General features: G+C 40.3%; 1 protein-coding gene across 3 annotated transcripts in view; it reads left to right on the forward strand.

Annotated features, from left to right (window-relative positions):
* The window catches only part of EEIG2 (EEIG family member 2), a 107374-nt gene that overhangs the window by 62347 nt on the left and 18656 nt on the right, over positions 1-26371 (forward strand). For all 3 annotated transcript variants that reach the window (XM_027096224.1, XM_027096226.1, XM_027096225.1), the window contains exons 4-5: positions 1032-1148; positions 4290-4336. In XM_027096224.1, the coding sequence (XP_026952025.1) occupies positions 1032-1148; positions 4290-4336 (164 nt within the window). The remainder of the gene's footprint in view (positions 1-1031; positions 1149-4289; positions 4337-26371) is intronic.

The following is a 26371-nucleotide window of genomic DNA, read 5'->3' on the forward strand; positions in this document are numbered from 1 at the left end:
AGCTCAACACATTTTTTTGTTAATAAAAGACTGTATACACTTAGTCATATAGAATAGACTGTTCAAAAAATAATGATATAAAGGAGTGATTTTTTGTACCACTTGGAAATGAGAAATAGGGTTGAGCAGCATCAGAGGAAAGACCATAGGGTAATCTTTGGTAGATGCAGAAAATGGGGACCAAACCCGAGTAGTAATAAGAGGGAGGAATGCGTTTGAGCTGAGCTTCTGGGTAACAGCAGAGAAGGTTGGCGTGGGGAAGGAAGGAAGAAGGCTTCATAGAGAGATTCAGCTCATGGGGGACCAGCAAGGCAATTGTTGTGGAAGGTGGTAAAGGAGGAGGAGCTTGTACCAAAGGAAGTATGTGATACACTTAAATCATTTCGCTCTTGGGTGGGCAGTGAGAACTTAGTAACCTGCAACTAACTATCTGCAGTCACCAGTGGTTAACTGGGAATAGAGCCAAACCAGAACAGGGAGAGGAGAGTCTGATTGGTTTTCTCTATGTGTGTGCAAATGACCATGATTGGTCTGCTAGTATTTCCCATAGAGCGGTGTGAGCACCACTGCTAACTTGCAGTGATTTCAGTTGTTTAATATGCATTATTTTTACGTTACGTTATATATTTTAATGTGTGCAGAAAAATACATTTAGCAATCAAATATGTGATTTCAGAGATCATATTGCTTAAGACAAGAGTAGAATAGGTGGTACATTTTTGCAAAAAGGGAGCCAATTTTTTAACAAACATTTGGGGTGGCCAAAAAGTTCATTCGGTTTTAAGTAAAAAGACACATTTTTCATTTTCACCAAGAATTTGATTGAACGACATATTCATTAATCAAAGAAACTTTTTGGCCAACCCAATATTAAGCAAAGAATAGAACAGGTGTTGTTAAGTTGGCAAAAACTGCAAATAACTGAAGTTTAAGACCACTTGGCTAGAGCATGGATTGAATGTTTATTTTAAAGATAATATGATAGAAGCCTAGTAGGTATTCTATTAATATAATTATCTTTCTTTTCACAGCTGGGCTTTGCAGATCTAAACCTGGCAGAGTTTGCTGGATCAGGAAATACCACTCGTCGCTGTTTACTGGAAGGCTATGATACCAAAAATACAAGACAGGATAATTCCATTCTTAAAGTAAGCACGTTTCTAGATTTACATGTCAACAAATGAGATTCTCTGCCTTTAAATAATCATAGGTATATACTGCCAAGGGCAAGATGGGAATCAGTATTGAAATCATGAGCTGAACATACCACTGAAATACTCACCATGTAGAAGAAAAAACTATCCAAATCACAGAAGCACTGAAAAGTAACAAACGTTCACCTTCACGATCACATGGTGCTGTAAACGTTCAGGGAAGAGTACACACAACCACTACAGCATAAGGGCTCGATGAGTGGAAGGGAAGGAGCATCGTAAATGAATACCTTATACTATGCTTGTAGCTCCCAAGAGGTGATTTCCAAAGCAGCTGTGGTGGGCACATAGAAGTCACTGGGTTCTCTCGCAACAAGTGAAACTCACTTTGGGCATCTGCCCTACTGTTTCCAAGTACCTTCAGGAGCCATGTATTCTGGTGAACCCAGAGGGAATACACACTTCAGAGAGCTGGAGTATTAAATGAAACCAGTAGAGAAAATGTTTGTAAGGTACCTTGCATCTGGTAAAACTCACTGGATAAACCTTTTGCTGTGTTTTAGTTAGGCTTACCCCATTATGGTAAGTTATCTCATGATAAGAAAGGAAAATAATCCTGAATAAAAACTGAATGGTCAGAAGTTAGTGGACAAAAGAATTACCCTATATCTAACAGTTTTCAAACCCACTTAGTTTATGCCTGGCACTTAATAGATTCTTAATTCATGACTCCTGTTAAGGTTTTTGTTACTATTACCATTATCATTATTATTCCCAGAACACAATAAGCTCCTATGGCTGATTCTTAAAAGGCAATCAGTACCTAGAGAATAGCAGCATTTCAGAAAGCATTAGCAAAGCTTTAAATTCTGGTCCAACAAAAATATACCATTTCTGAATAATAGTACTCTAGGTATTCATTCATTCATTCAACCAGAATTTTTTGAGTAGCCAGAGGTTTAGGGAGCTTAAGGAGCATAACCCCAGCCATGTGGCAGGAGCGTGGATTATGGCATCAGGGCTCTGTGTTTGTTCTTAGATCTCTGGAGCCCTGTGTAAGCACTTCACCTCAGCCCAACTGTTTCCTCCTCTGTAAAAGGGGAGTTGCAGTACTTACCCCAGGGACCTGTTCTTGAGGCCTAAATGAGTTACTGTATGTGATTTTGCCAACACTAGTTGGATGGAATAGAAATCCCTCAGGTTAGCTCATGTAGAAGAGAACTTTAGTTCAAACACAAGGACGTTTCATAGAGCCCTAGGGTGGGAAGTGACAACCAGACCTGAACTCCCAGGAGCTAAAGGAGCTTTCTAGGCCTCTCAGGGACTGTTCTTGCCTCTCTGCATTATCATTCTGTCTGTAGACCAACTTCCTGTGGTTACTCACAGCTTCCCTGCCCTCCCTAGAAATTCAGCTGCTAAGTGGCATTGGCTTGTGATGACGTCAGCAGAATCTGGGAGGCAGGGGAGGCTGTTTCCAGAGACCTTCTCTAAAAGGTCTTGGCCTGATAGGTTTCCCAGAATGTGTTTGCAGTAGTGTCCTCACAGAGCCTAGTATACTCTGGGGCAGGGTGGATATTCTACAGATGCTAACTCCTTCTTTCTAGAAGGTGGCAAGAACATTAAAGTCACATAGTAAGTACCTTGAGAGAGAAGCTGATGCATTTGGTAGGTAGAGAAGGACATTGAGTACTTCTAAATTTTTTATAGCTTTATTGAGCTATGATTCACTTACCATACATTTCACTCAAAGTACACAGTTGAATGGTTTTTAGTATATTCATAGGTGTGTCCGACTATTGCCATAATCAATTTTAGAACATCTTCATCACCCCAAAAAAGAAACCTCGTATGTGCCCAATAGCAGTCACTTCCCACTTTGCCCCAACTCTCCTCCCTTCCCCCCAGCCTAAACAACCACTAATCTACTCTGTCTGTGGATTTACCTATTCCAAACATTTCATATAAATGGGATTATAGAATATGTAATGTTTTGTGTCTGGCTTCTCTAAACTTAGCATAATGTTCTCAAGGTTCATCCATGGTGTAGCATGTGTCAGTACTACACTCCTTTTTGTGGCTAAGTAATATTCCATTGTATGGCTATACCACATTTTATTTATTCATCCGTTAATGGTCATTTGGCTTGTTGTTTTCACTTTTTAGCTATTATGAACAATGCTGCTATGGACATTCATATACAAGTTTCTTTGTGGGCATATATTTTCTTTTCTCTTGGGCATGTATCCAAGAGTAAGTACTCTAGGAGCAGAATTCTTGGGTCACATGGTAACTCTGCTTTTAACCTTTTGCAGAGCTACCGGACTGGTTTTCAAGTGGCTGAAACATTTTACATTCCCATTAGCAGAGTGTATGAGAGTTCACATTTCTCCAAATATCGGGTCCTTTTATTCTTTAGCTTCTTAGAATGGGGAACTGCAGAGATAACCCTGTGCATTTCATATTTCAGATGCTGCTAATAGGTATGTGGAGACTTGAATTAAGCATTTAGTCTTCAGGATAAACACATATAGAGATCCTCCAGAGGAAATGCCTCTTACTGTGGGTGAAAGGTCTTGAATAGCTCGGGTGTCAGGAAGATCAGATATTTCTAAGCCTGATCTTTACAAAATATTATAATTGCTTCATGAATGAATAAAATCATGAATGATTAAAAACTACATTCATTCATTCTTGTCCAAAGCTAGAGCAAAGGCCAGAAGCATTCTACTCTTACAGGCCACCAGCAGGCACCCCTGAAAGCATCATTATGGCAAACATGTTGGAGGAAAACATTCCAGACACTTAAACACCACAGGAGTCTGGGAGGAAAGACAGATAAAATAGACCAGAACAGCACACACCCAGAATATTGTTACTGATGAAGCCCTTGCTTTTTGTTTCCATCTTTTCCACTCTTATTTTTGCAGTGACAAAGTTGTTAATGTTGAAAATGATTTTTAACCTATGTCTGTATAAAGCAGCAGTTCAATATTGGATATAACCCAATTCAGTAATCATTTTATTTATAAATAGGAAATACTGGACTAGGTGATGTGGAAGGTGCATAGATTAGCAGAATGTGGCTTCTCCTCTCAAGATTTTTATAATTACAATATTTCTTTTTCTTATGTTTAGGTTTTAATCAGTATGCAACTGATGTCTGGTGACCCATGTTTTAAAACGTAAGTTGATGCTCAGCAAATGAGTTATTTGTCTGAAAGTTTAATAGTGATTTATTTGTTTGAATTTTCACATTCATATTATGTAGTGTTTGTAGGCTAATACCAATGAAGGAATAGTTCCTCTTTTAGGAGACTGACCTGACCCTTACAGAAGTTACTATTACTTATTACCAAACAAACTCTCCATGCTCTAAATTATTTAAGCCATGGGTCTTTTGTCATCTTCAGGTTTTGGGTGAAATTATACAAATTTAACTTTTTAATTTGATCTCTGTAGATTTGTCATTTCTTCAATAAATACCTATTAAGTGCCATGTGCTAGGCCCTAATCTATAGACACTAGAGCAGGGGTCCCCAACCCCCGGGCCGCGGACCGGTACCAGTCAGCAGCCTGTTAGGAACTGGGCCGCACAGCAGGAGGTGAGCGGCGGACAAGCCAGCGAAACTTCATCTGCCGCTCCCCATCGCTTGCATTACCGCCTGAATTCCCCACCCTCCCACCCCCGTCCATGGAAAAATTGTCTTCCGGGAAACAGGTCCCTGGTGCCAGAAAGGTAGGGGACCGCTGCACTAGAGAAACAGCAGTGAAAAAAATAGATCAAGTCCCTGACATCTTGGAGTTTGTACTCTAAGAGGAAAACGAACAACAAGCTAACAAGTAAATATATACTATAGAGATAGTTATGAATGCTTTGGAGAAAAATAAAGCAGGGTAGGAGAGGCATGGTGCGAGAAGTGTTGCTATTTTATATAGTCAAGGAAGTCCTTCCTGGTAAAGGTGATATTTGAGCAGAAACCTGAGGGAGGTAGGAAGCAAGCCATGCAGATATTTGGGGAAAGAGCATTTGAGACAGCGGTAACAAGGACAAAGGCCTTGAGAGAGGTGGGTGTTTGGCATATTCAAGTAACTGTCAGGAGACCAGTGTGTCTAGAGCAGAGTGGGTTAGGAGGAGGGTGATAAGAGATGAGACCAGATGATAAAGGATCTTGTAGGCCATTATAGTAATAGTCTCATAGGCCACTTATAATCTGAGTGAGATAAAAAGCTACTGGAGTGTTGGGAATTCCCTGACAGTCCAGTGGTTAGGACTCCATGCTTCCACTGCCAGGGCCCGGCTTGGATCCCGGGTCAGGGAACTAAGATCCCGTGTGCCGCACGGCGCAGCCAAAAAAAAAAAAAAATGCTACTGGAGGCTTTAAAACAGAGGAGTAAAATGTAAGATTATCAAACTTCTGGCTGCTAGGTAGAGAATAGACAATTTGTGGGAGCAATGAAGGGGCCAAGGGCAGAAATAGGTAGATGAGTTAGGAGGCTGTTTTGTAATCCAAGGTTTTGGGCCTGAGTAAAGAATGGTGTAAATTTATTGAAATGAGAGAGCCTACAAGAGGAACAGGTTGGGAGCTTGCGTATCAGACATGTTAAGTTTGAGATGTCTATTTAACACCCAGCCAGGCATTTTGAGTAGGCAGCTGGATATATCACTACAGGGTTCAGTGGGGAGGCCTAGACTGGAGATACAAATTTGGAAATCATGACATCATCAGCACATAGGTACTGGTTAAAGCCATGAGCTTTGATTAAATGACCTACAGGGAATGAGTATAAATAAAGAAAAGGGCCACAGACTGAGGTGTGGGACACTCCTGCATGTTAGAGGTCGGTGAGATAGGGAAGAACCAGCAAAGGAGCAATCAGTGAGGTAGGAGGAAGGAACCAAAGGAGACTACTGTCCTGAAACCAGGTAAAGAGTGTGTTTCAAAAAGGACGGAGTAATCAGCTGTGCCACACACTACGGAATTAGGTCACGGAAGACGTGGCCTGAGAATTGACCTATGGATTTTGCAGTATAGAGACCGTTGGTGACTCTGACAAGCACTGGTGGAGTGCTTTTAGACTATGGCCACATTGATTGGAGTGGATTAAAGAAAGTTTTGGAGGAGAAAAATTGGAGACAGTGAGTGTAAACAATTCTTAGGAGGAATTTTGCTACAAAAAAGGAACAGAAAAACGGGGTCATAAATAAAAAGAGGATGTGGGGTTAAGGGCAGATTTTATCTTTTTTTTTTTTTAAATGAGAGATAGCACAGCATACTTGTATCCTGATATGAATGGTCCAGTAGACAAGGAGAAATGTGGTGCAGAAGACAAAAGGGCCAATTGCTAGAACAGTGTCCTTGGATTGTCAAGAGGGATGAAGACAGAGAGTGTGGATACAGATGCATATATATGAGAAGTGGAAACATATAGAAGTTATTTTCAAATTGCTCCTTTTCTTAGTGATACAGGAAATGAGCTAATCATTGAAAAGCGAGGATGGGAAAGATGGAGGTGGGGGTTTGAGCAAAGAGGAAAAAAATGTGTAAAAGTCTTCTCAGAGAGCAAGAGAGTGAGCTGAATGGGAAAAGGCAATAGGATGCCTGTCAGCAATCTTGAAGACACTTAATAGTTAAAAATGAAAGTTAAGGACTTCCCTGTTGGCACAGTGGTTAAGAATCCGCCTGCCAGTGCAGGGGACACGGGTTAGGTCCGGGAATATCCCACATGCCACGGAGCAACTAAGCCCGTGCGCCACAACTACTGAGCCTGTGCTCTAGAGCCCGCGAGCCACAGCTACTGAGCCTGCGTGCCACAACTACTGAAGTCCGTGCACCTAGAGCCCGTGATCCGCAACAAGAGAAGCCACAGCAATGAGAAGCCCGCGCACTGCAAAGAAGAGTAGCCTCCGCTCACCACAACTAGAGAAAGCCCACGTGCAACAACGAAGACCCAACGCAGCCAAAAATAAATAAGTTTATACCAAAAAATAGTTAATCAGAGATCATTTAAATATCTGAGAAAAAATATACATCTAGAAAAGAAAACAATTAATTCCCTAAGCATCAACTTCCATGTAGCAAGATCCATGTAGTTCTCTATTTACATACTACTTTATAAAGATGAAAATATATATATTTAACACAAATCAATTCTTGATTAAAATTATGCATTTTTGTAAAACTTAGCCTTCCTGTGCTGTTTTCTCTCAAACCATAATTTCCTGGCTGCTTTCTTTATTTCCTGCTCTTTTGAGAGTAAACAATTTTTGGTTTCTTAGGTAACAGTATGTTTTCCTAGTGGAATATGTTTAGGGTGAAATGAGAAAATGAGCATTAAAATTTAGTAGAATAAAATGTATTCATCATTCCTTCTTAAGAGCTTTTTATGAATGTTCGCTTTCTGGCCCTTTCTCTGCCATTTTCTCTCTCTATCTGTGAAACTCAAATACTGAAGAGCTCAAAAAGTAGATTCTCTTATGTGCTGTATTATCTCCACAAATTCTGATAATTTAGAGATCATAGTTATAGAGAAAGACTTTTTTGGGGGTAAACTTTGCTATTTTTATTACTTTTAACAAACAGGATATCACATATTAGCCTTTTCCTTTCCTAGACATGCACATACATCAGAATATCTTCACATAACATATTACCCATCCCTTCCTTTCCTTTAGGACTGTGCCGTTTTGGGTTTTTTTTTTTTTTAAACATCTTTATTGGAGTATAACTGCTTACAATGGTGTTAGTTTCTGCTTTATAACAAAGTGAATCAGCTATATGCATACACATATCCCCATATCCCCTCCCTCTTGCATCTCCCTCTCACCCTCCCTATCCCACCCCTCTAGGCGGTTACAAAGCACTGAGCTGATCTCCAACTAGCTATCTATTTAACATTTGGTAGTATATATATGTCCATGCCACTCTCTCACTTCGTCCCAGCTTACCCTTCCCCCTCCCCATGCCCTCAAGTCCATTCTCTACATATGTGTCTTTATTCCTGTCCTGCCCCTAGGTTCTTCAGAACCATTTTCTTTTTTTTTTTTTTAGATTCGATATATATGTGTTAGCATATGATATTTGTTTTTCTCTTTCTGACTTACTTCACTCTGTATGACAGACTCTAGGTACATCCACCTCACTACAAATAACTCAATTTTATTTCTTTTTATGGCTGAGTAGTATTACATTCTATATATGTGCTACATCTTCTTTATCCATTCATCTGTTGATGGACACTTAGGTTGCTTTCATGTCCTGGCTATTGTAAATAGAGCTACAGTGAACACTGTGGTACATGACTCTTTTTGAATTATGGTTTTCTCAGGGTATATGCCCAGTAGTGGGATTACTGAGTCATATGGTAGTTCTATTTTTAGTTTTTTAAGGAACCTCCATACTGTTCTCCACAGTGGCTGTATCATTTTACATTCCCACCAACAGTGCAAGAGGGTTCCCTTTTCTCCACACCCTCTCCAGCATTTATTGTTTCTAGATTTTTTGATGATGCCCATTCTGACTGGTGTGAGATGATATCTCATTGTAGTTTTGATTTGCATTTCTCTAATGATTAATGATTTTGAGCATTCTTTCATGTGTTTGTTGGCAGTCTGTATATCTTCTTTGGAGCAATGTCTATTTAGGTCTTCTGCCCATTTTTGGATTGGGTTCTTTGTTTTTTTGTTATTGAGCTGCATGAGCTGCTTATAAATTTTGGAGATAAATCCTTTGTCAGTCACTTCATTTGCAAATATTTTCTCCCATTCTGAGGGCTGTCTTGTGGTCTTCTTTATGGTTTCCTTTGCTGTGCAAAAGCTTTGAAGTTTCATTAGGTCCCATTTGTTTATTTTTGGTTTTATTTCCATTTGTCTAGGAGGTGGGTCAAAAAGGATCTTGCTGTGATTTATGTCATAGAGTGTTCTGCCTATGTTTTCCTCTAAGAGTTTGATAGTTTCTGGCCTTACATTTAGGTCTTTAATCCATTTTCAGCTTATTTTTGTGTATGGTGTTAGGGAATGATCTAATCTCATACTTTTACATGCACCTGTCCAGTTTTCCCAGCACCACTTATTGAAGAGGCTGTCCTTTCTCCACTGTACATTCCTGCCACCTTTATCAAAGATAAGGTGACCATATGTGCGTGGGTTTATCTTTGGGCTTTCTGTTCTGTTCCATTGATCTATCTTTCTGTTTTTGTGCCAGTACCATACTGTCTTGATTATTGTAGCTTTGTAGTATAGTCTGAAGTCAGGGAGCTTGATTCCTCCAGCTCCTTTTTTCTTTCTCAAGATTTCTTTGGCTATTCGGGGTCTTTTGTGTTTCCATACAAATTTTGAAATTTTTTGTTATAGTTGTGTGAAAAATGCCTTTGGTAGTTTGATAGGGATTGCATTGAATCTGTAGATTGCTTTGGGTAGTATAGTCATTTTCACAATGTTGATTCTTCCAATCCAAGAACATGGTATATCTCTCCATCTGTTTGAATCATCTTTAATTTCTTTTATCAGTGTCTTATAGTTCTCTGCATATAGGTCTTTTGTCTCCTTAGGTAGGTTTATTCCTAGGTATTTTATTCCTTTTGTTGCAATGGTAAATGGGAGTGTTTCCTTAATTTCTCTTTCAGATTTTTCATCCTTAGTGTATAGGAATGCAAGAGATTTCTGTGCATTAATATTTTATCCTGCTACTTTACCAAATTCATTGATTAGCTCTAGTAGTTTTCTGGTACCATCTTTAGGATTCTCTATATATAGTATCATGTCATCTGCAAACAGTGACAGTTTTACTTCTTCTTTTCCGACTTGGATTCCTTTTATTTCTTTTTCTTCTCTGATTCCTGTGGCTAAAACTTACAGAACTATGTTAAATAATAGTGGTGAGAGTGGGCAACCTTGTCTTGTTCCTGATCTTAGAGGAAATGGTTTCAGTTTTTCACCATTGAGAACGATGCTGGCTGTGGGTTTGTAGTATATGGCCTTTATTATGTTGAGGTAGGTTCCCTCTGCTTACTTTCTGGAGGTTTTTTATCATAAATGAATGTTGAATTTTGTCAAAAGCTTTTTCTGCATCTATTGAGAATATCATATTGAGATATTCTCTATTGAGAATATCTCCTTCAATTTATTAATATAGTTTATCACATTGATTGATTTGCATATATTGAATGATCCTTGCATTCCTGGGATAAACACCACTTGTTCATGGTGTATGATCCTTTTAATATGCTGTTGGATTCTGTTTGCTAGTATTTTGTTGAGGATTTTTTCATCTATGTTTATCAGTGATATTGGCCTGGAGATTTCTTTTTTTGTGACATCTTTGTCTGGTTTTCGTATCAGGGTGATGGTGGCCTCGTGGAATGAGTTTGGGAGTGTTCCTCCCTCTGCTGTATTTTGGAAGAATTTGAGAAGGATAGGTATTAGCTCTTCCCTAAATGTTTGATAGAAATCGCCTGTGAAGCCATCTGGTCCTGGGCTTTTGTTTGTTGGAAGATTTTTAATCACAGTTTCAATTTCAGTGCTTGTGATTGGTCTGTTTATATTTTCTATTTCTTCCTGGTTCAGTCTCAGAAGGTTGTACTTTTCTAAGAATTTGTCCGTTTCTTCCAGGTTGTCCATTTTATTGGCATAGAGTTGCTTGTAGTAATCTCTCATGATCCTTTGTATTTCTGCAGTCTCAGTTGTTACTTCTCCTTTTTCAATTCTAGTTCTATTGATTTGAGTCTTCTCCCTTTTTTTCTTGATGAGTCTGGCTAATGGTTTATCAATTTTGTTTATCTTCTCAGAGAACCAGCTTTTAGTTTTAGTGATCTTTGCTATTGTTTCCTTCATTTCTTTTTCATTTATTTCTGATCTGCTCTTTATGATTTCTTTCCTTCTGCTAACTTTGGGGTTTTCTTGTTCTTCTTTCTCTGATTGCTTTAGATGTAAGGTTAGGTTGTTTATTTGAGGTGTTTCTTGTTTCCTGAGGTAGGATTGTATTGCTGTAAACTACCCTCTTAGAACTTTTTGCTGCATCGCATAGGTTTTGGGTTGTCATGTTTTCATTGTCTTTTGTTTCTAGGTATTTTTTGATTTCCTCTTTGATTTCTTCAGTGATCTCTTGGTTATTTAGTAGTGTATTGTTTAGCCTCCATGTGTTTGTATTTTTTACAGATTTTTTTCCTATAATTGATATCTAGTCTCATAGCGTTGTGGTTGGAAAACATACTTGATACCATTTCAGTTTTCTTAAATTTACCACGGCTTGATTTGTGACCCAAGAAAAGATCTGTCCTGGAGAATGCTCCATGAGCACTTGAGAAGAAAGTATATTCTGTTGTTTTTGGATGGAATGTCCTATAAATATCAATGAAGTCCATCTTGTTTAATGTGTCATTTAAAGCTTGTATTTCCTTATTTATTTTCCTTTTGGATGATCTGTCCATTGGTGAAAGTGGGGTGTTTAAGTCCCCTACTATTATTGTGTTACTGTTGTTTTCCCCTTTTATGGCTGTTAGCATTTGCCTTATGTGTTGAGGTGCTCCAATGTTGGGTACATAAATATTAACAATTGTTATATCTTCTTCTTGGATTGTTCCCTTGATCATTATGTAGTGTCCTTCTTTGTCTCTTGTCTTTATTTTAAGTCTATATTGTCTGATATGAGAATTGCTACTCCAGCTTTCTTTTGATTTCCATTTTCATGGAATATCTTTTTCCATCCCCTCACTTTCAGTCTGTATGTGTCCCTAGGTCTGAAGTGGCTCTCTTGTAGACAGCATATATATGGGCCTTGTTTTTGTATCCATTCAGCCAGTCTGTGTCTTTTGGTTGGAGCATTTACTCCATTTACATTTAAGGTAGTTATCAATATGTCTGTTCCTATATCCATTTTCTTAATTGCTTTGGGTTTGTTATTGTAGGTCTTTTCCTTCTCTTGTGTTTCCTGCCTAGAGAAGTTCCTTTAGCATTTGTTGTAAAGCTGGTTTGGTGGTGCTGAATTCTCTTAGCTTTTGCTTGTCTGTGAAGGTTTTAATTTCTCCATCGAATCTGAATGAGATCCTTGCTGGGTAGAGTAATCTTAGTTGTAGGTTTTTCCCTTTCATCACTTTAAATATGTCCTGCCATTCCTTTCTGGCTTGCAGAGTTTCTGCTGAAAGATCAGCTGTTAACCTTATGGGCATTCCCTTGTATGTTATTTGTTGCTTTTCCCTTGCTGCTTTTAATAGTTCTTCTTTGTATTTAATTTTTGATAGTTTGATTAATACTTGTCTTGGCGTGATTCTCCTTGGATTTATCCTGTATGGGACTCTCTACGCTTCCTGGACTTGATTGACTATTTCCTTTCCCATATTAGGGAAGTTTTCAACTATAATCTCTTCAGATATTTTCTCAGTCCCTTTGTTTTTCTCTTCTTCTTCTGGGACCCCTTTAATTCAAATGTTCGTCTGTTTAATTTTGTCCCAGAAGTCTCTGAGACTGTCCTCAATTCTTTTCATTCTCTTTTCTTTATTCTGCTCTGTGGTAGTTACTTCCACTATTTTATCTTCCAGGTCACTTATCTGTTCTTCTGCCTCAGTTATTCTGCTATTGATCCCTTCTAGAGAATTTTAAATTTCATTTATTGTGTTGTTCATCGTTGTTTGTTTGCTGTTTAGTTCTTCTAGGTCCGTGTTAAACGTTTCTTGTATTTTCTCTATTCTTTTTCCAAGATTTTGGATCATCTTTACTATCATTACTCTGATTTCTTTTCCAGGTAGACTGCCTATTTCCTCTTCATTTGTTTGGTCTGTTGGGTTTTTACCTTGCTCCTTCATCTGCTCTGTGTTTCTCCACCTCTCATTTTGCTTAACTTACTGTGTTTGGGGTCTCCTTTTCGCAGGCTGCAGGTTCGTAGTTCCCGTTGTTTTTGGTGTCTGCCCCCAGTGGCTAAGGTTGGTTCAGTGGGTTGTGTAGGCTTCCTGGGGGAGAGGACTAGTGCCTGTGTTCTGGTGGATGAGGCTGGATCTTGTCTTTCTGGTGGGCAGGACCACGTCCAGTGGTGTGTTTTGGGGTGTCTGTTACCTTATTATGCTTTTAGGCAGCCTCTCTGCTGATGGGTGGGGTTGTGTTCCTGTCTTGCTAGTTGTTTGTCATAGGGTGTCCAGCACTGTAGCTTGCTGGCCGTTGAGTGGAGCTGGGTCTTAGCGTTGATATGGAGATCTCTGGGAGAGCTTTCGCCATTTGATATTATGTGGAGCTGAGAGGTCTCTGGTGGACCAATGTCCTGAACTTGGCTCTCCCACCTCAAGAGACACAGGCCAGACACCCAGCCAGAGCACCAAGACCCTGTCAGCCGCATCGCTCAGAAGACAAGGGAGAAAAAAAGAAAGAAAAAAATAAAATAAAGTTATTAAAATAAAAAAAATAAAAATTTATTTAAAAATAATTTTAAAGTAATAAAGAAAATAATGAAAGAAGAGAGCAACCAAACCAAAAAACAAATCCATCAATGATAACAAGCGCTAAAAACTATCCTTAAAAAAAAAAAAAAAAATGGAAAGACAGAACCCTAGGACAAATGGTAAAAGCAAAGCTATACAGACAACACACAAAGAAGCATACACATACACACTCCCAAAAAGAGAAAAAGGGAAAAATATATATATATCGTTGCTCCCAAAGTCTACTACCTCTATTTTGGGATGACTCATTGTCTATTCAGGTATTCCGCAGATGCAGGGTACATCAAGTTGATTGTGGAGATTTAATCCTCTGTTCCTGAGGCTGCTGGGAGAGATTTCCCTTTCTCTTCTTTGTTCGCACAGCTCCTGGGATTCCGCTTTGGATTTGGCCCTGCCTCTGCGTGTAGGTCACCTGAGAGCGTCTGTTCTCCGCTCAGACAGGATGGGGTTAAAGGAGCAGCTGATTAGGGGGCTCTGGCTCCCTCAGGCCAGAGTGGAGGGAGGGGTACGGAATGCGGGGTGAGCCTGTGGCGGCAGAGATCAGTGTGACGTTGCAGCAGCCTTAGGTGCACCATGTGTTCTCCCAGGAACGTTGTCCCTGGCTCACGGGACCCTGTCAGTGGCGGGCTGCACAGGCTCCTGGGAGGAGAGGTGTAGATAGTGACCTGTGCTTGCACACAGGCTTCTTGGTGGCTGCAGCAGCAGCCTTAGCGTCTCATGCCTGTCTCTGGTGGCCGCGCTGATAGCCATGGCTTGTGCCCATCTATAGAGCTCATTTAGACAGTGCTCTGAATCCCCTCTCCTCGCGCACCGCGAAACAATGGTCTCTTGCCTCTTTGGCAGCTCCAGACTTTTTCCCGGACTCCCTCCCAGCTAGCTGTGGCACACTAGCCCCCTTCAGGCTGTGTTCACGCTGCCAACCCCAGTCCTCTCCCTGGATCCAACCTCCGAAGCCCGAGCCTCAGCTCCCAGACCCGCCCGCCCCAGCGGGTGAGCAGACAAGCCTCTTGGGCTGGTGAGAGCCGGTCGGCACCGATCCTCTGTGCGGGAATCTCTCTGCTTTGCCCTCCGCACCCCTGTTGCTGCACTCTCCTCCACGGCTCCGAAGCTGCCCGCCTCCGCCTCCCGCAGTCTCCGCCCACGAAGGGGCTTCCTAATGTGTGGAAACCTTTCCTCCTTCACAGCTCCCTCCCACTGGTGCAGGTCCCGTCCCTATCCTTTTGTCTCTGTTTATTATTTTTACTTTTGCCCTACCCAGGTACGTGGGGAGTTTCTTGCCTTTTGGGAAGTCTGAGGTCTTCTGCCAGCGTTCAGTAGGTGTTCTGTAGGAGTTGTTCCACATGTAGATGTATTTCTGATGTATTTGTGGGAGGAGGGTGATCTCCACGTCTTACTCCTGCGCCATCTTGAAGGTCTGTCCTGTGCCGTTTTATCATCTATCCCATATGCAGCTCATCTCAGTGCTGCATGCTGATTATCTGCTCTCCATGTCACCTCTCCTCAGGGGGCTCAAAGGAATAAGCAAATCCCCTGCATCAGAGCTAAGAATCCCCAGCACAGCCCATTCACACACAGCGGGCTGGCTAGAGAAAGACTTTCATAACTCATTAAAATAAACGAACTTTACCTCATCCCCAGAAACGTGAAAGTATTTCTCAGGAGAATCAAACTCCCAATATTTGTTTTCTCTTTTCTTTGAGTATCTGAAATTGTGCAACTGTCAGTAGAAAAGGGACAGCTCTAACATCCATGTACTTACTGAGTATGGATTGAATAGAAAAATGTTTGAACTGCTGATGTGAAAAGTAAATTCTTTTTACCAGGTTGTATTTCAGTGTATATCACATATGTAAAATCACAGTACTTGGGAATTCCCTGGCGGTCCAGTGGTTAGAACTCCATGCTTTCACTGCCAAGGGCCCAGGTTTGATCACTGGTCAGAGAGCTAAGATCCTGCAAGCCGAGTGGCGTGGCCCAAAAAAAAAAATCACGGTACTTAAGAGCTGAAAGTTGGAAGTTGTCTAGTCTGGTGACTTTCCTTCCCAGAATATTTAGCCACAGAATCCCTTTGCACAAATACATTATGAATCCTGTATATAATATTTGTCTATTGAGGGAGAAAAAAGGTATAGTACCCTACTACCCCTGAAGTCCCTAAGGGAGCTTCATGAAGCCAGTTTTTAAGGTATGGGTATAATGCAAGTTCACTTTTTACTGATGAGGACCCTAAAGCACAGAGCAATTGAGGGACTTGACTGTGTATTTGTCTGTAAGACAAAGATGTAAATAACTGCTGGAGAGGGTCATTGTACTCTTCTCTCTGCCTTTGTCTGTCTTTTAATTTTTCATGATACAAGTTTTCAAAAACCTTCCAGAGAAGCAGACAAGAGTGTAGCAGATTCTTAGCACTCTGAGTTAAATTCTAGTTTTGATAGTCTGTGAACAGATCTGTGACTTAGATCGAACAATTTTTCAGAAACACAAATTTTATACTAAAGCCCGTACTTATGAAGAAGACAGCTGGTAAGTCAGCCTCTAACCACTTGCCCTAAACTCCGCTTTATAGTTCTCTACAATTTGTCAAATACCCAGCAGCTCTCAAAAAGAATGAAGCTGACTCTGAAGAGAAAGCCAACCACTAATGCCTATGAAAAGGATATTTTAAAGGAGAAATTATATGTACTGGCAGTTAATGATTTTGTGGTAAAGCAGATCTAGGGATGATATACTCTCTTGAATAGCTAGGATTCTGGAGCGTTCATATTCTAGAAAGGAGGAAATTACCACTTGTCAAAATGATTTAATGAATATTACTGTGTCCCAATTTAATTCTTGAAACAACTCTGTGGTGTGAGAACATTGAGGCTCAGAGGTTACAGAACTAATTTGTCCAACTCCCCAGTATTCTCTCATTCAGTACATGTGCATAGATCGCCTACCCTTTGCTAACATTTACCAAACTCAGTAAGACCAACCCCCTGCTCTGAAGGATTCACTATTTATATGGGAGACAGAGGCACAACATATGATGTTATTGAGGCATAGAGGAGAGTCCTTAACTACTCTTCCTTGAAAGCCAGGAAAGTCTTCACTGAGGGGGTGACACTGAGCTAAGTTTTAAAGGATGAATAGGAAATCACTAAGCAGGGGAGGTGGGTAGAGACATTCCAGGAAGAGAAAACAGCTTGCACAAGTTTATAGCATTGTTACAGGGCATGGAGAGACTATTTATGAAATACCAAGTAGGTAGTAGTGTCATTTTAGGAGGTCATTTTTCACATACTCTTAACATTACATGAAATTAAAATAATCCCATCCCTTTCATTCTGAAATTGAACTACATTAAACAATTTCTGATAAGAGATATAAAAACATTTTCAGAACAAAAGGGATAATAGAATAAAAAAGTGGCACGTGATAGGCACTCAGTGATTATTTATTCAACAATTTGAAATTCTCCTAGTAGCTGTTAGGAGATTTCTCCTAATAGCTGTTAGGAGATTAGGAGATTTCTCCTAATAGCTGTTAGGAGATATTTCCTAATAGATGTTAGGAGATTTCAAATTCTAAATTTGCTAAAATTTTAGATCCTAAATTTGCCTTAATATCAGTCCCTGTGGTTAATGAATTTTCTCCATAATGCTTAGTTGCCCCAGTGTTAGATCAGTTTGTACAGATGGCTGAAATTATCAAGGATTGGGGTTCTTCAGATTTTTTGAGACTGCAGAATGAGTAGCTCCAAACTGAAGGTATTGCTCAAAGTAATATGGCTGTGAAGTCAGGCTGGACAGGGAAGAGCGGAGCCAGAGGGAGACTGATGGAGAGGGAGAAAGGGAAGAGGCCACACGGGGGGAGTTCTGAAGGGCTGGAAAACAGGTCTAAGAGGTAGATGGTTGGAGACACTGTAATCAGGCCAGCTGTGAAAGGAAAAACAAAAGGTAGTGGCATTAGAAAGATAAGTAGGGAGGTTCCCTGGCCGTCCAGTGGTTAGAACTGGGTGCTTTCACTACTGTGGCCCCGGCTTCAATCCCTGGTCACAGAACTAAGATCCCACAAGCCATGTGGCATGGCCAAAAAAGTAAAAATAAGAATTTAGACAGGCAGGAATGCATCGCCATCAGTGATTAGTAATTGTGACTACAGACTCCATTCTTTGTAAGTGTATTTCCTTTACATGTTAGTATTTCTTATAGAATATTGAATGCAGGAGGTTTTCCACCAAGCTGTTTGACATTGTTCAGAAATATGCATTTTGGTAATTGAGAGGTAGGTCTAGGCCAGACTGAAAAGGGCCTTGTATTGCCATTCTGAGGACTTTGAGCTTTATCCCATAGGAAGCTATTGAAGCATTTTTTTGTTTGTTTGTTTGTTTTTTGACATCTTTATTGGAGCATAATTGGTTTACAATGTTGTGTTAGTTTCTGCTATATAACAAAGTAAATCAGCTATATGTATACATATATCCCCATATCCCCTACCTCTTGTGTTTCCCTCCCACCCTCCCTATCCCTCCCCTCTAGGTAGTCACAAAGCACCGAGCTGATCTCCCTGTGCTATGCGGCTGCTTCCCACTAGCTATCTATTTTACATGTGGTAGTGTATATATGTCCATGCCACTATCTCACTTCGTCCCAGCTTACTCTTCCCCATCCCTGTGTCCTCAGGTCCATTCTCTAAGTCTGCGTCTTTATTCCTGTCCTGCCCCTAGGTTCATCAGAACCTTTTTTTTTTTTTTTTAAGATTCCATATATATGTGTTAGCATACGGTATTTGTTTTTCTCTTTCTTTCTTCACTCTGTATGACAGACTCTAGGTCCATCCACCTCACTACAAATAGTTCAATTTCATTTGTCTTTATGGCTGGGTAATATTCCATTGTATATATGTGCCACATCATCTTTATGCATTCATCTGTCGATGGACACTTAGGTTGCTCCCATTTCCTGCCTATTGTAAATAGTGCTGCAGTGAACATTGTGGTACATGTCTCTCTTTGAATTATGGTTTTCTCAGGGTATATGTCCATTAGTGGGATTGCTGGGTCATATGGTAGTTGTATTTTTAGTTTTTTAAGGAACCTCCCTACTCTTCTCCATAGTGGCTGTATCAATTTACATTCCCACCAACAGTGCAGTAGGGTTCCCTTTCCTCCACACCCTCTATAGCATTTACTGTTTGTAGATTTTTTGATGATGGCCATTCTGACTGATGTGAGTTGATACCTCATTGTGGTTTTCATTAGCATTTCTCTAACGATCAGTGATGTTGAGCATCCTTTCATGTGTTTGTTGGCAATCTGTATATCTTCTTTGGAGAAATGTCTATTTAGGTCTTCTGCCCATTTTTGGATTGGGTTATTTGTTTTTTTGATATTGAGCTGCATGAGCTGCTTGTATATTATGGAAATTAATACTTTATCAGTTACTTCATTTACAAATATTTTCTCCCATTCTAAGGGTTGTCTTTTCATCTTGTTTATGTTTTCCTTTGCTGTGCAAAAGCTTTTAGGTTGTATTAGGTCCCAGTTGTTTATTTTTGTTTTTATTTCCATTTCTCTAGGAGGTGGGTCAAAAAGGATCTTGCTGTGATTTATGTCATAGAGTGTTCTGCCTATGTTTTCCTCTAAGAGTTTTATAGTGTCTGGCCTTACATTTAGGTCTTTCATCCATTTTGAGTTTATTTTTGTGTATGGTGTTAGGGAGTGTTCTAATTTCATTCTTTTATATTTAGCTGTCCAGTTTTCCCATTACCACTTACTGAAGAGGTTGTCTTTTCTCCATTGTGTATTCTTGCCTCCTTTATCAAAGATAAGGTGACCATATGTGCATGAGTTTATCTCTGGGCTTTCTATTTGTTCCACTGATCTATATTTCTGGTTTTGTGCCAGTACCATACTGTCTTGATTACTCTAGCTTTGTAGTATAGTCTGAAATCAGGGAACCTGATTCCTCCAGCTCTGTTTTTCTTTCTCAGGATTGCTTTGGCTATTTGGGGTCCTTAGTATTTCCATACAAATTGTGCAAGTTTTGGTTCTAGTTCGCGAAAAATGCCATTGGTAGTTTGATAGGGATTGCATTGAATATTTAGATTGCTTTGGGTAGTATAGTGTTTTTCACAATGTTTATTCTTCCAGTCCAAGAACATGGTATATCTCTCCATCTGTTTGAATCATCTTTAATTTCTTTCATCAGTGTCTTATAGTTCTCTGCATATAGGTCTTTTGTCTCCTTAGGTAGTTTTATTCCTAGGTATTTTATTCCTTTTGTTGCAGTGGTAAATGGGAGTGTTTCCTTAATTTCTCTTTCAGATTTTTCATCCTTAGTGTATAGGAATGCAAGAGATTTCTGTGCATTAATTTTGTATCCTGCTGCTTTACCAAATTCATTGATTAGCTCTAGTAGTTTTCTGGTATCATCTTCAGCATTCTCTATGTATAGTATTATGTCATCTGCAAACAGGGACAGTTTTACTTCTTATTCTCCGATTTGGATTCCTTTTATTTCTTTTTCTTCTCTGATTGCTATGGCCAAAACTTCCAAAACCATGTTGAATAATAGTGGTGAGACTAGGCAGCCTTGTCTTGTTCCTCATCTTAGATGAAATGGTTTCAGTTTTTCACCATTGAGAACGATGTTGGCTGTGGGTTTGTCATATATGGCCTTTATTATGTTGAGGTAGGTTCCCTCTATGCTTACTTTCTGGAGAGTTTTTATCATAAATGAGTGTTGAATTTTGTCAAAAGCTTTTCCTGAATCAATTGAGATTATCATATGTTTTTTATCCTTCAGTTTGTTAATATGGTGTATTGATTGCTTTGCATATATTGAAGAATCCTTGCATTCCTAGGATAAACCCCACTTGATTATGGGGTATGATCCTTTTAATGTGCTGTTGGATTCTGTTTGCTAGTATTTTGTTGAGGATTTTTGCATCTGTGTTCATCAGTGATATTGGCCTGGAATTTTCTTTTTTTGTGACATCTTTGTCTGGTTTGGGTATCAGGATGATCGTGGTCTCATAGAATGAGTTTGGGACTGTTCCTCTGCTGTATTTTGGAAGAGTTTGAGAAGGAAAGGTGTTAGCTCTTCTGTAAATGTTTGATAGAATTCACCTGTGAAGCCATCTGGTCCTGGGCTTTTGTTTCTTGGAAGATTTTTAATCACAGTTTCAATTTCAGTGCTTGTGATTGGTCTTTTAATATTTTCTGTTTCTTCCTGGTTCAGTCTCGGAAGGTTGGACTTTTCTAAGAATTTGTCCATTTCTTCCAGGTTGTCCATTTTATTGGCATATAGTTGCTTGTAGTAATCTCATGATCCTTTGTATTTCTGCAGTCTCAGTTGTTACTTCTCCTTTTCCATTTCTAGTTCTATTGATTTGAGTCTTCTCCCATTTTTTCTTGATGAGTCTGGCTCATGGTTTATTATTTTTGTCTATCTTCTCAAAGAACAATCTTTCAGTTTTATTGATGTTTGCTATTGTTTCCTTCATATCTTTTTCATTTATTTCTCATCTGATCTTTATGATTTCTTTCCTTCTGCTAACATTGGAGTTTTCTTGTTCTTCTTTCTCTAATTTCTTTAGGTGTAAGGTTAGGTTGTTTATTTGAGATTTTTGTTGTTTCTTGAAGTAGGATTGTTTTGCTCTAAATTTCCCTCTTAGGACTGCTATTGCTGCATCCCATAGGTTTTGGGTTGTCGTGTTTCCATTGTCATTTTTTTTTTAGGTATTTTTTGGTTTCCTCTTTGATTTCTTCAGTAATCTCTTGGTTATTTAGTAGCATATTATTTAGCCTCCATGTGTTTGTAATTTTTTACATTTTTTTTTCTTGTAATTGATATCTAGTGTCTAGTCTCATAGTGTTGTGGTTGGAAAAGTTACTTGATATGATTTCAGTTTTCTTAAATTTACTGAGGTTTGATTTGTGACTCAGGATTTGATCTATCCTGGAGAATGTTCATGAGCACTTGGGAAGAAAGTGTATTCTGTTGTTTTTGGATGTAATGTCCTATAAATATCAATGAAGTCCATCTTGTTTAATGTGTCATTTAAAGCTTGTGTTTCCTTATTTATTTTCATTTTGATGTTCTGTCCATTGATGATAGTGGGGTGTTAAAGTTCCCACTATTATTATGTTACTGTCGATTTCCCCTTTTATGACTGTTAGCATTTGCCTTCTGTATTGAGGTGCTCCTATGTTGGGTGCATAAATATTTACAATTGTTATATCTTCTTCTTGGATTGATCCCTTGATCATTATGTAGTGTCCTTCTTTGTCTCTTGTAATAGTCTTTATTTTAATGTCTATTTTGTCTGATATGAAAATTGCTACTTCAGCTTTCTTTTGATTTCTATTTGCATAGAATATCTTTTTCCATCCCCTCACTTTCAGTCTGTATGTGTCCCTAGGTCTGAAGTGGGACTCTTTTAGACAGCATATATATTGGTCTTGTTTTTGTATCCATTCCACCATGCTGTGTCTTTTGGTTGGAGCATTTAATCCATTTACAGTTAAGGTAGTTATCAATATGTATCTTCCTATATCTATTTCTTAATTGTTTTGGGTTTGTTATTGTAGGTCTTTTCCTTCTCTTGTGTTTCCTGCCTAGAGAAGTTCCTTTAGCATTTGTTGTAAAGCTGGTTTGGTGGTGCTGAATTCTCTTAACTTTTGCTTGTCTGTAAAGGTTTTAATTTTTCTGTTGAATCTGAATGAGATCCTTGCTGGGTAATCTTGGTTTCATCACTTTATTTTTTAAACATCTTTATTGAAGTGTAATTGCTTTACAATGGTGTGTTAGTTTCTGCTATATAACAAAGTGAATCAGCTGTACATATACATATATCCCCATATCCCCTCACTTATATGTCTCCCTCCCACCCTCCCTATTCTACCCCTCTAGGTGGACACAAAGAACCGAGCTGATCTCCTTGTGCTATGCAGCTGCTTCCCACTAGCTATCTATTTTACATTTGGTAGTGTATATATGTCCATGCCACTCTCTCATTTCGTCCCATCTTACCTTTCCCCTTCCCCGTGTCCTCAGGTCCATTCTCTAAGTCTGTGTCTTTATTCCTGTCCTGCCCCTAGGTTCTTCAGAACACTTTTTTTTTTTTTAAGATTCCATATATATGTGTTAGCCTTCGGTATTTGTTTTTCTCTTTCTGACTTACTTCACTCTCTATGACAGTCTCTAGGTCCATCCACCTCACTACAAATAACTCAATTTCGTTTCTTTTTATGGCTGAGTAATATTCCATTGTATATATGTGCCAGATCTGATTTATCCATTCGTCTGTCGATGGACACTTAGGTTGCTTCCATGTCCTGACTGTTATAAATAGAGCTGCAGTGAACATTGTGGGTCATGACTCCTTTTGAATTATGATTTTCTCAGAGTATATGCCCAGTAGTGGGATTGCTGGGTCGTATGGTAGTTTTATTGTTAGATTTCTAAGGAACCTCCATACTGTTCCTCATAGTGCCCTTTCATCACTTTAAATGTGTCCTGCCACTCCCTTCTGGCTTGCAGAGTTTCTGCTGAAAGATCAGCTGTTAACCTTATGGGGATTCCCTTGTATGTTATTTGTTGCTTTTCCCTTGCTGCTTTTAATATTTTTTCTTTGTATTTAATTTTTGATAGTTTAATTATTATATGTCTTGGCATGTTTCTCCTTGCAGTTATCCTGTATGGAACTCTCTGCACTTCCTGGACTTGATTGACTATTTCCTTTCCTATGTTAGGAAAATTTTCAACTATAATCTCTTCAAATAGTTTCTCAGACCCTTTCCTTTTCTCTTGTTCTTCTGGGACGCCTGTAAATCAAATGTTGGTGCATTTAATTTGTCCCAGTGGTCTCTGAGAGTGTCCTCAGTTCTTTTCATTCTTTTTTCTTTATTCTGCTGTGCGGTAGTTATTTCCACTATTTTATCTTCCAGGTCACTTTTCCGTTCTGCTGCCTCAGTTATTCTGCTATTGATTCCTTCTAGTGAATTTTTAATTTCATTTATTGCGTGGTTCATCACTGTTTGTTTGCTCTTTAGTTCTTCTAGGTCCTTGTTAAACGTTTCTGGTGTTTATTCTATTTCCAAGATTTTGAATCATCTTTACTATCATTACTCTGAATTCTTTTCCAGGTAGACTGCCTATTTCCTCTTCATTTGTTTGGTCTGGTGGGTTTTTATCTTGCTCCTTCATCTGCTGTGTGTTTTTCTGTCTTCTCATTTTCTTTACCTTACTGTGTTTGGGGTTTCCTTTTCGCAGGCTGCAGGTTCGTAGTTCCTTTTGGTTTTGGTCTCTGCCCCCAGTGTGTGAGGTTGATTCAGTGAGTTGTGTAAGCTTCCTGGTGGAGGGGACTGGTGCCTGTATTCTGGTAGGTGGGTCTGTATCTTGTCTTTCTGGTAGGCAGGGCCAGGTCTGGTGGTGTGTTTTCTGATGTCTGTGAACTTAGTATGATTTTAGGCAGCCTCTCTGCTAATGGGTGGGGTTGTGTTCCTGTCTTGCTTGTTGATTTGCATGGGACATCCAGCACTGGAACTTGCCGGCCATTGGGTGGAGCTGGGTCTTAGCATTGAGACAGAGATCTTTGGGAGAGCTCTCACTGATTGATATTACATGGGGCTGGGAGGTCTCTGGTGATCCAATATCCTGAACTCGGCTCTCCCATCTCAGAGGCTCAGGCCTGACACCAAGGCGGAACACCAAGACCCTGTCAGCCACACGGCTCAGAAGAAAGGGAGAAAAAAAGAAAGAAAAGAAAATTATTAAAATAAAAGTATTTTTAAAATAATAATAATGAAAAAAAAAAGAAAGAGCAACCAAACCAATAAACAAATCCACCAATGATAACAAACACTGAAAACTATAGTAAGATAAACATAAAAATCAGTCGCAGACAGCAGACCCCAAATGTACAGTTGCTCCCAAAGTCCACTGCCTCAATTTTGGGATGGTTCGTTGTCTATTAAGGTTTGATGCAGGGTGCATCAAGTTGATTGTGGGGATTTAATCCACTGCTCCTGAGGCTGCTGGGGGAGATTTCCCCTTCTCTTCTTTGTTCACACAGCTCCTGGGGTTCAACTTTGGTTTTGGCCCCACCTCTGTGTGTAGGCCGCCCTCGGGCATCTGTTCCAGCCCAGACAGGATGGGGTTAAAGGAGCAGCTGATTAGGGGGCTCTGGCTCACTCATGCTGGGGGGAGGGAGGCTTATGGTAGTTATAATTGGAATGCGGGGCGAGCTTGTGGAGGCAGAGGCGGGTATGATGTTTCAGCAGTCTGAGGTGTGCCTTGTGTTCTCCCAGGGAACTTGTCCCTGGATCACAGGTTCCTGGCAGTGGCGTGTTGCACAGGCTCCTGGGGGGGCGTGGTGGATAGTGACCTGTGCTTGCACACAGGCTTCTTGGTGGCTGCAGCTGCAGCATTAGCATTTCATGCTTGTCTCTGGTGTCCGAGCTGATAGCCGTGGCTTACGCCCGTCTCTGAAGCTCATTTAGGCGGTGCTCTGCCTTCTGTGGGCAGACAGGGAAGGAATCCCCTCTCCTCATGCACCCTGAAACAGTGGTCTCTTGCCTCTTCTGCAGGTCCAGACTTTTTCCCAGATTCCCTCCCGGCTAGCTGTGGTGCACTAGCCCCCTTCAGGCTGTGTTCACGCAGCCAACCCCAGTCCTCTCCCTGGGATCTGACCTCCAAAGCCCAAGCCTCAGCTCCCAGCCCCCTCCCGTCCCAGCAGGTGAGCAGACAAGTCTCTCAGGCTGGTGAGTGCTGGTCAGCACCGGTCCTCTGTGCGGGAATCTCTCCGCTTTGCCCTCCGCACCCCTGTTGCTGCGCTCTCCTCCGTGGCGCTGAAGCTTTCCCCCTCTGCCACCCGCAGTCTCCACCCGCGAAGGGGCTTTCTAGTGTGTGGAAACTTTTCTTCCTTCACAGCTCCTTCCCACTGGTGCAGGTCCCGTCCCTATTCTTTTGTCTCTGTTTTTTCTTTTTTCTTTTGTCCTACCCAGTACGTGGGGAGTTTCTTGCCTTTTGGGAGGTCTGAGGTCTTCTGCCAGCCTTCAGTAGGTGTTCTGTAGGAGTTGTTCCACATGTAGATGTATTTCTGATGTATTTGTGGGGAGGAAGGTGATCTCCATGTCTTACTCCTCTGCCATCTTTAAGGTCCCCTACTATTGAAGTGTTTTAAATCAGACAGTAATATGTTCATATGCACATTCAGAAAGACCACAGTAAGAGTAGCGTGAAATAGAGGTAGGCAGACTAGCTAGGAGACGCTTGCACTCATCCAGGTACAAAGGCCAAACTCAATTAATTGGTGGAGGCAGAGAAGAGATCATGAATAGGAAAAATATTAAGAGAGAGGGCTTTGCTGGTGGCACAGTGGTTGAGAGTCCGCCTGCCAATGCAGGGGACACGGGTTCGTGACCCGGTCCGGGATGATCCCACATGCCGTGGAGCGGCTGGGCCCGTGAGCCATGGCCGCTGAGCCTGTGCTCCGCAATGGGAGAGGCCACAACAGTGAGAGGCCTGCGTACCGCAAAAAAAAAAAAAATGTTAAGAGAGAATCTGTGGGGTGTGGAAATTGATTGGATATGAAGAAAAGTGAATAAGAAGGAGACAGAGGCAAATATCTAGAATTCTAGTTTTGGTGACTTTTTTTTTTTTTTTTTTTTTTTGTGGTTCATGCCATGCGGCTTGCAGGGCCATGGCAGTGAAAGCATGAAATCCTAACCACTAGGCCACCAGGGAACTCCTTTTTTTTTTTTTATCGAAGTATAATTGATTTACAATATTGTGTTAGTTTCAGGT

This window comes from Aethalodelphis obliquidens, unplaced genomic scaffold (genome assembly GCF_003676395.1).
Source record: "Aethalodelphis obliquidens isolate GAN/ISIS:26980383/991018 unplaced genomic scaffold, ASM367639v1 scaffold100, whole genome shotgun sequence".
NCBI classification, from domain to species: Eukaryota; Metazoa; Chordata; class Mammalia; order Artiodactyla; family Delphinidae; genus Aethalodelphis; species Aethalodelphis obliquidens.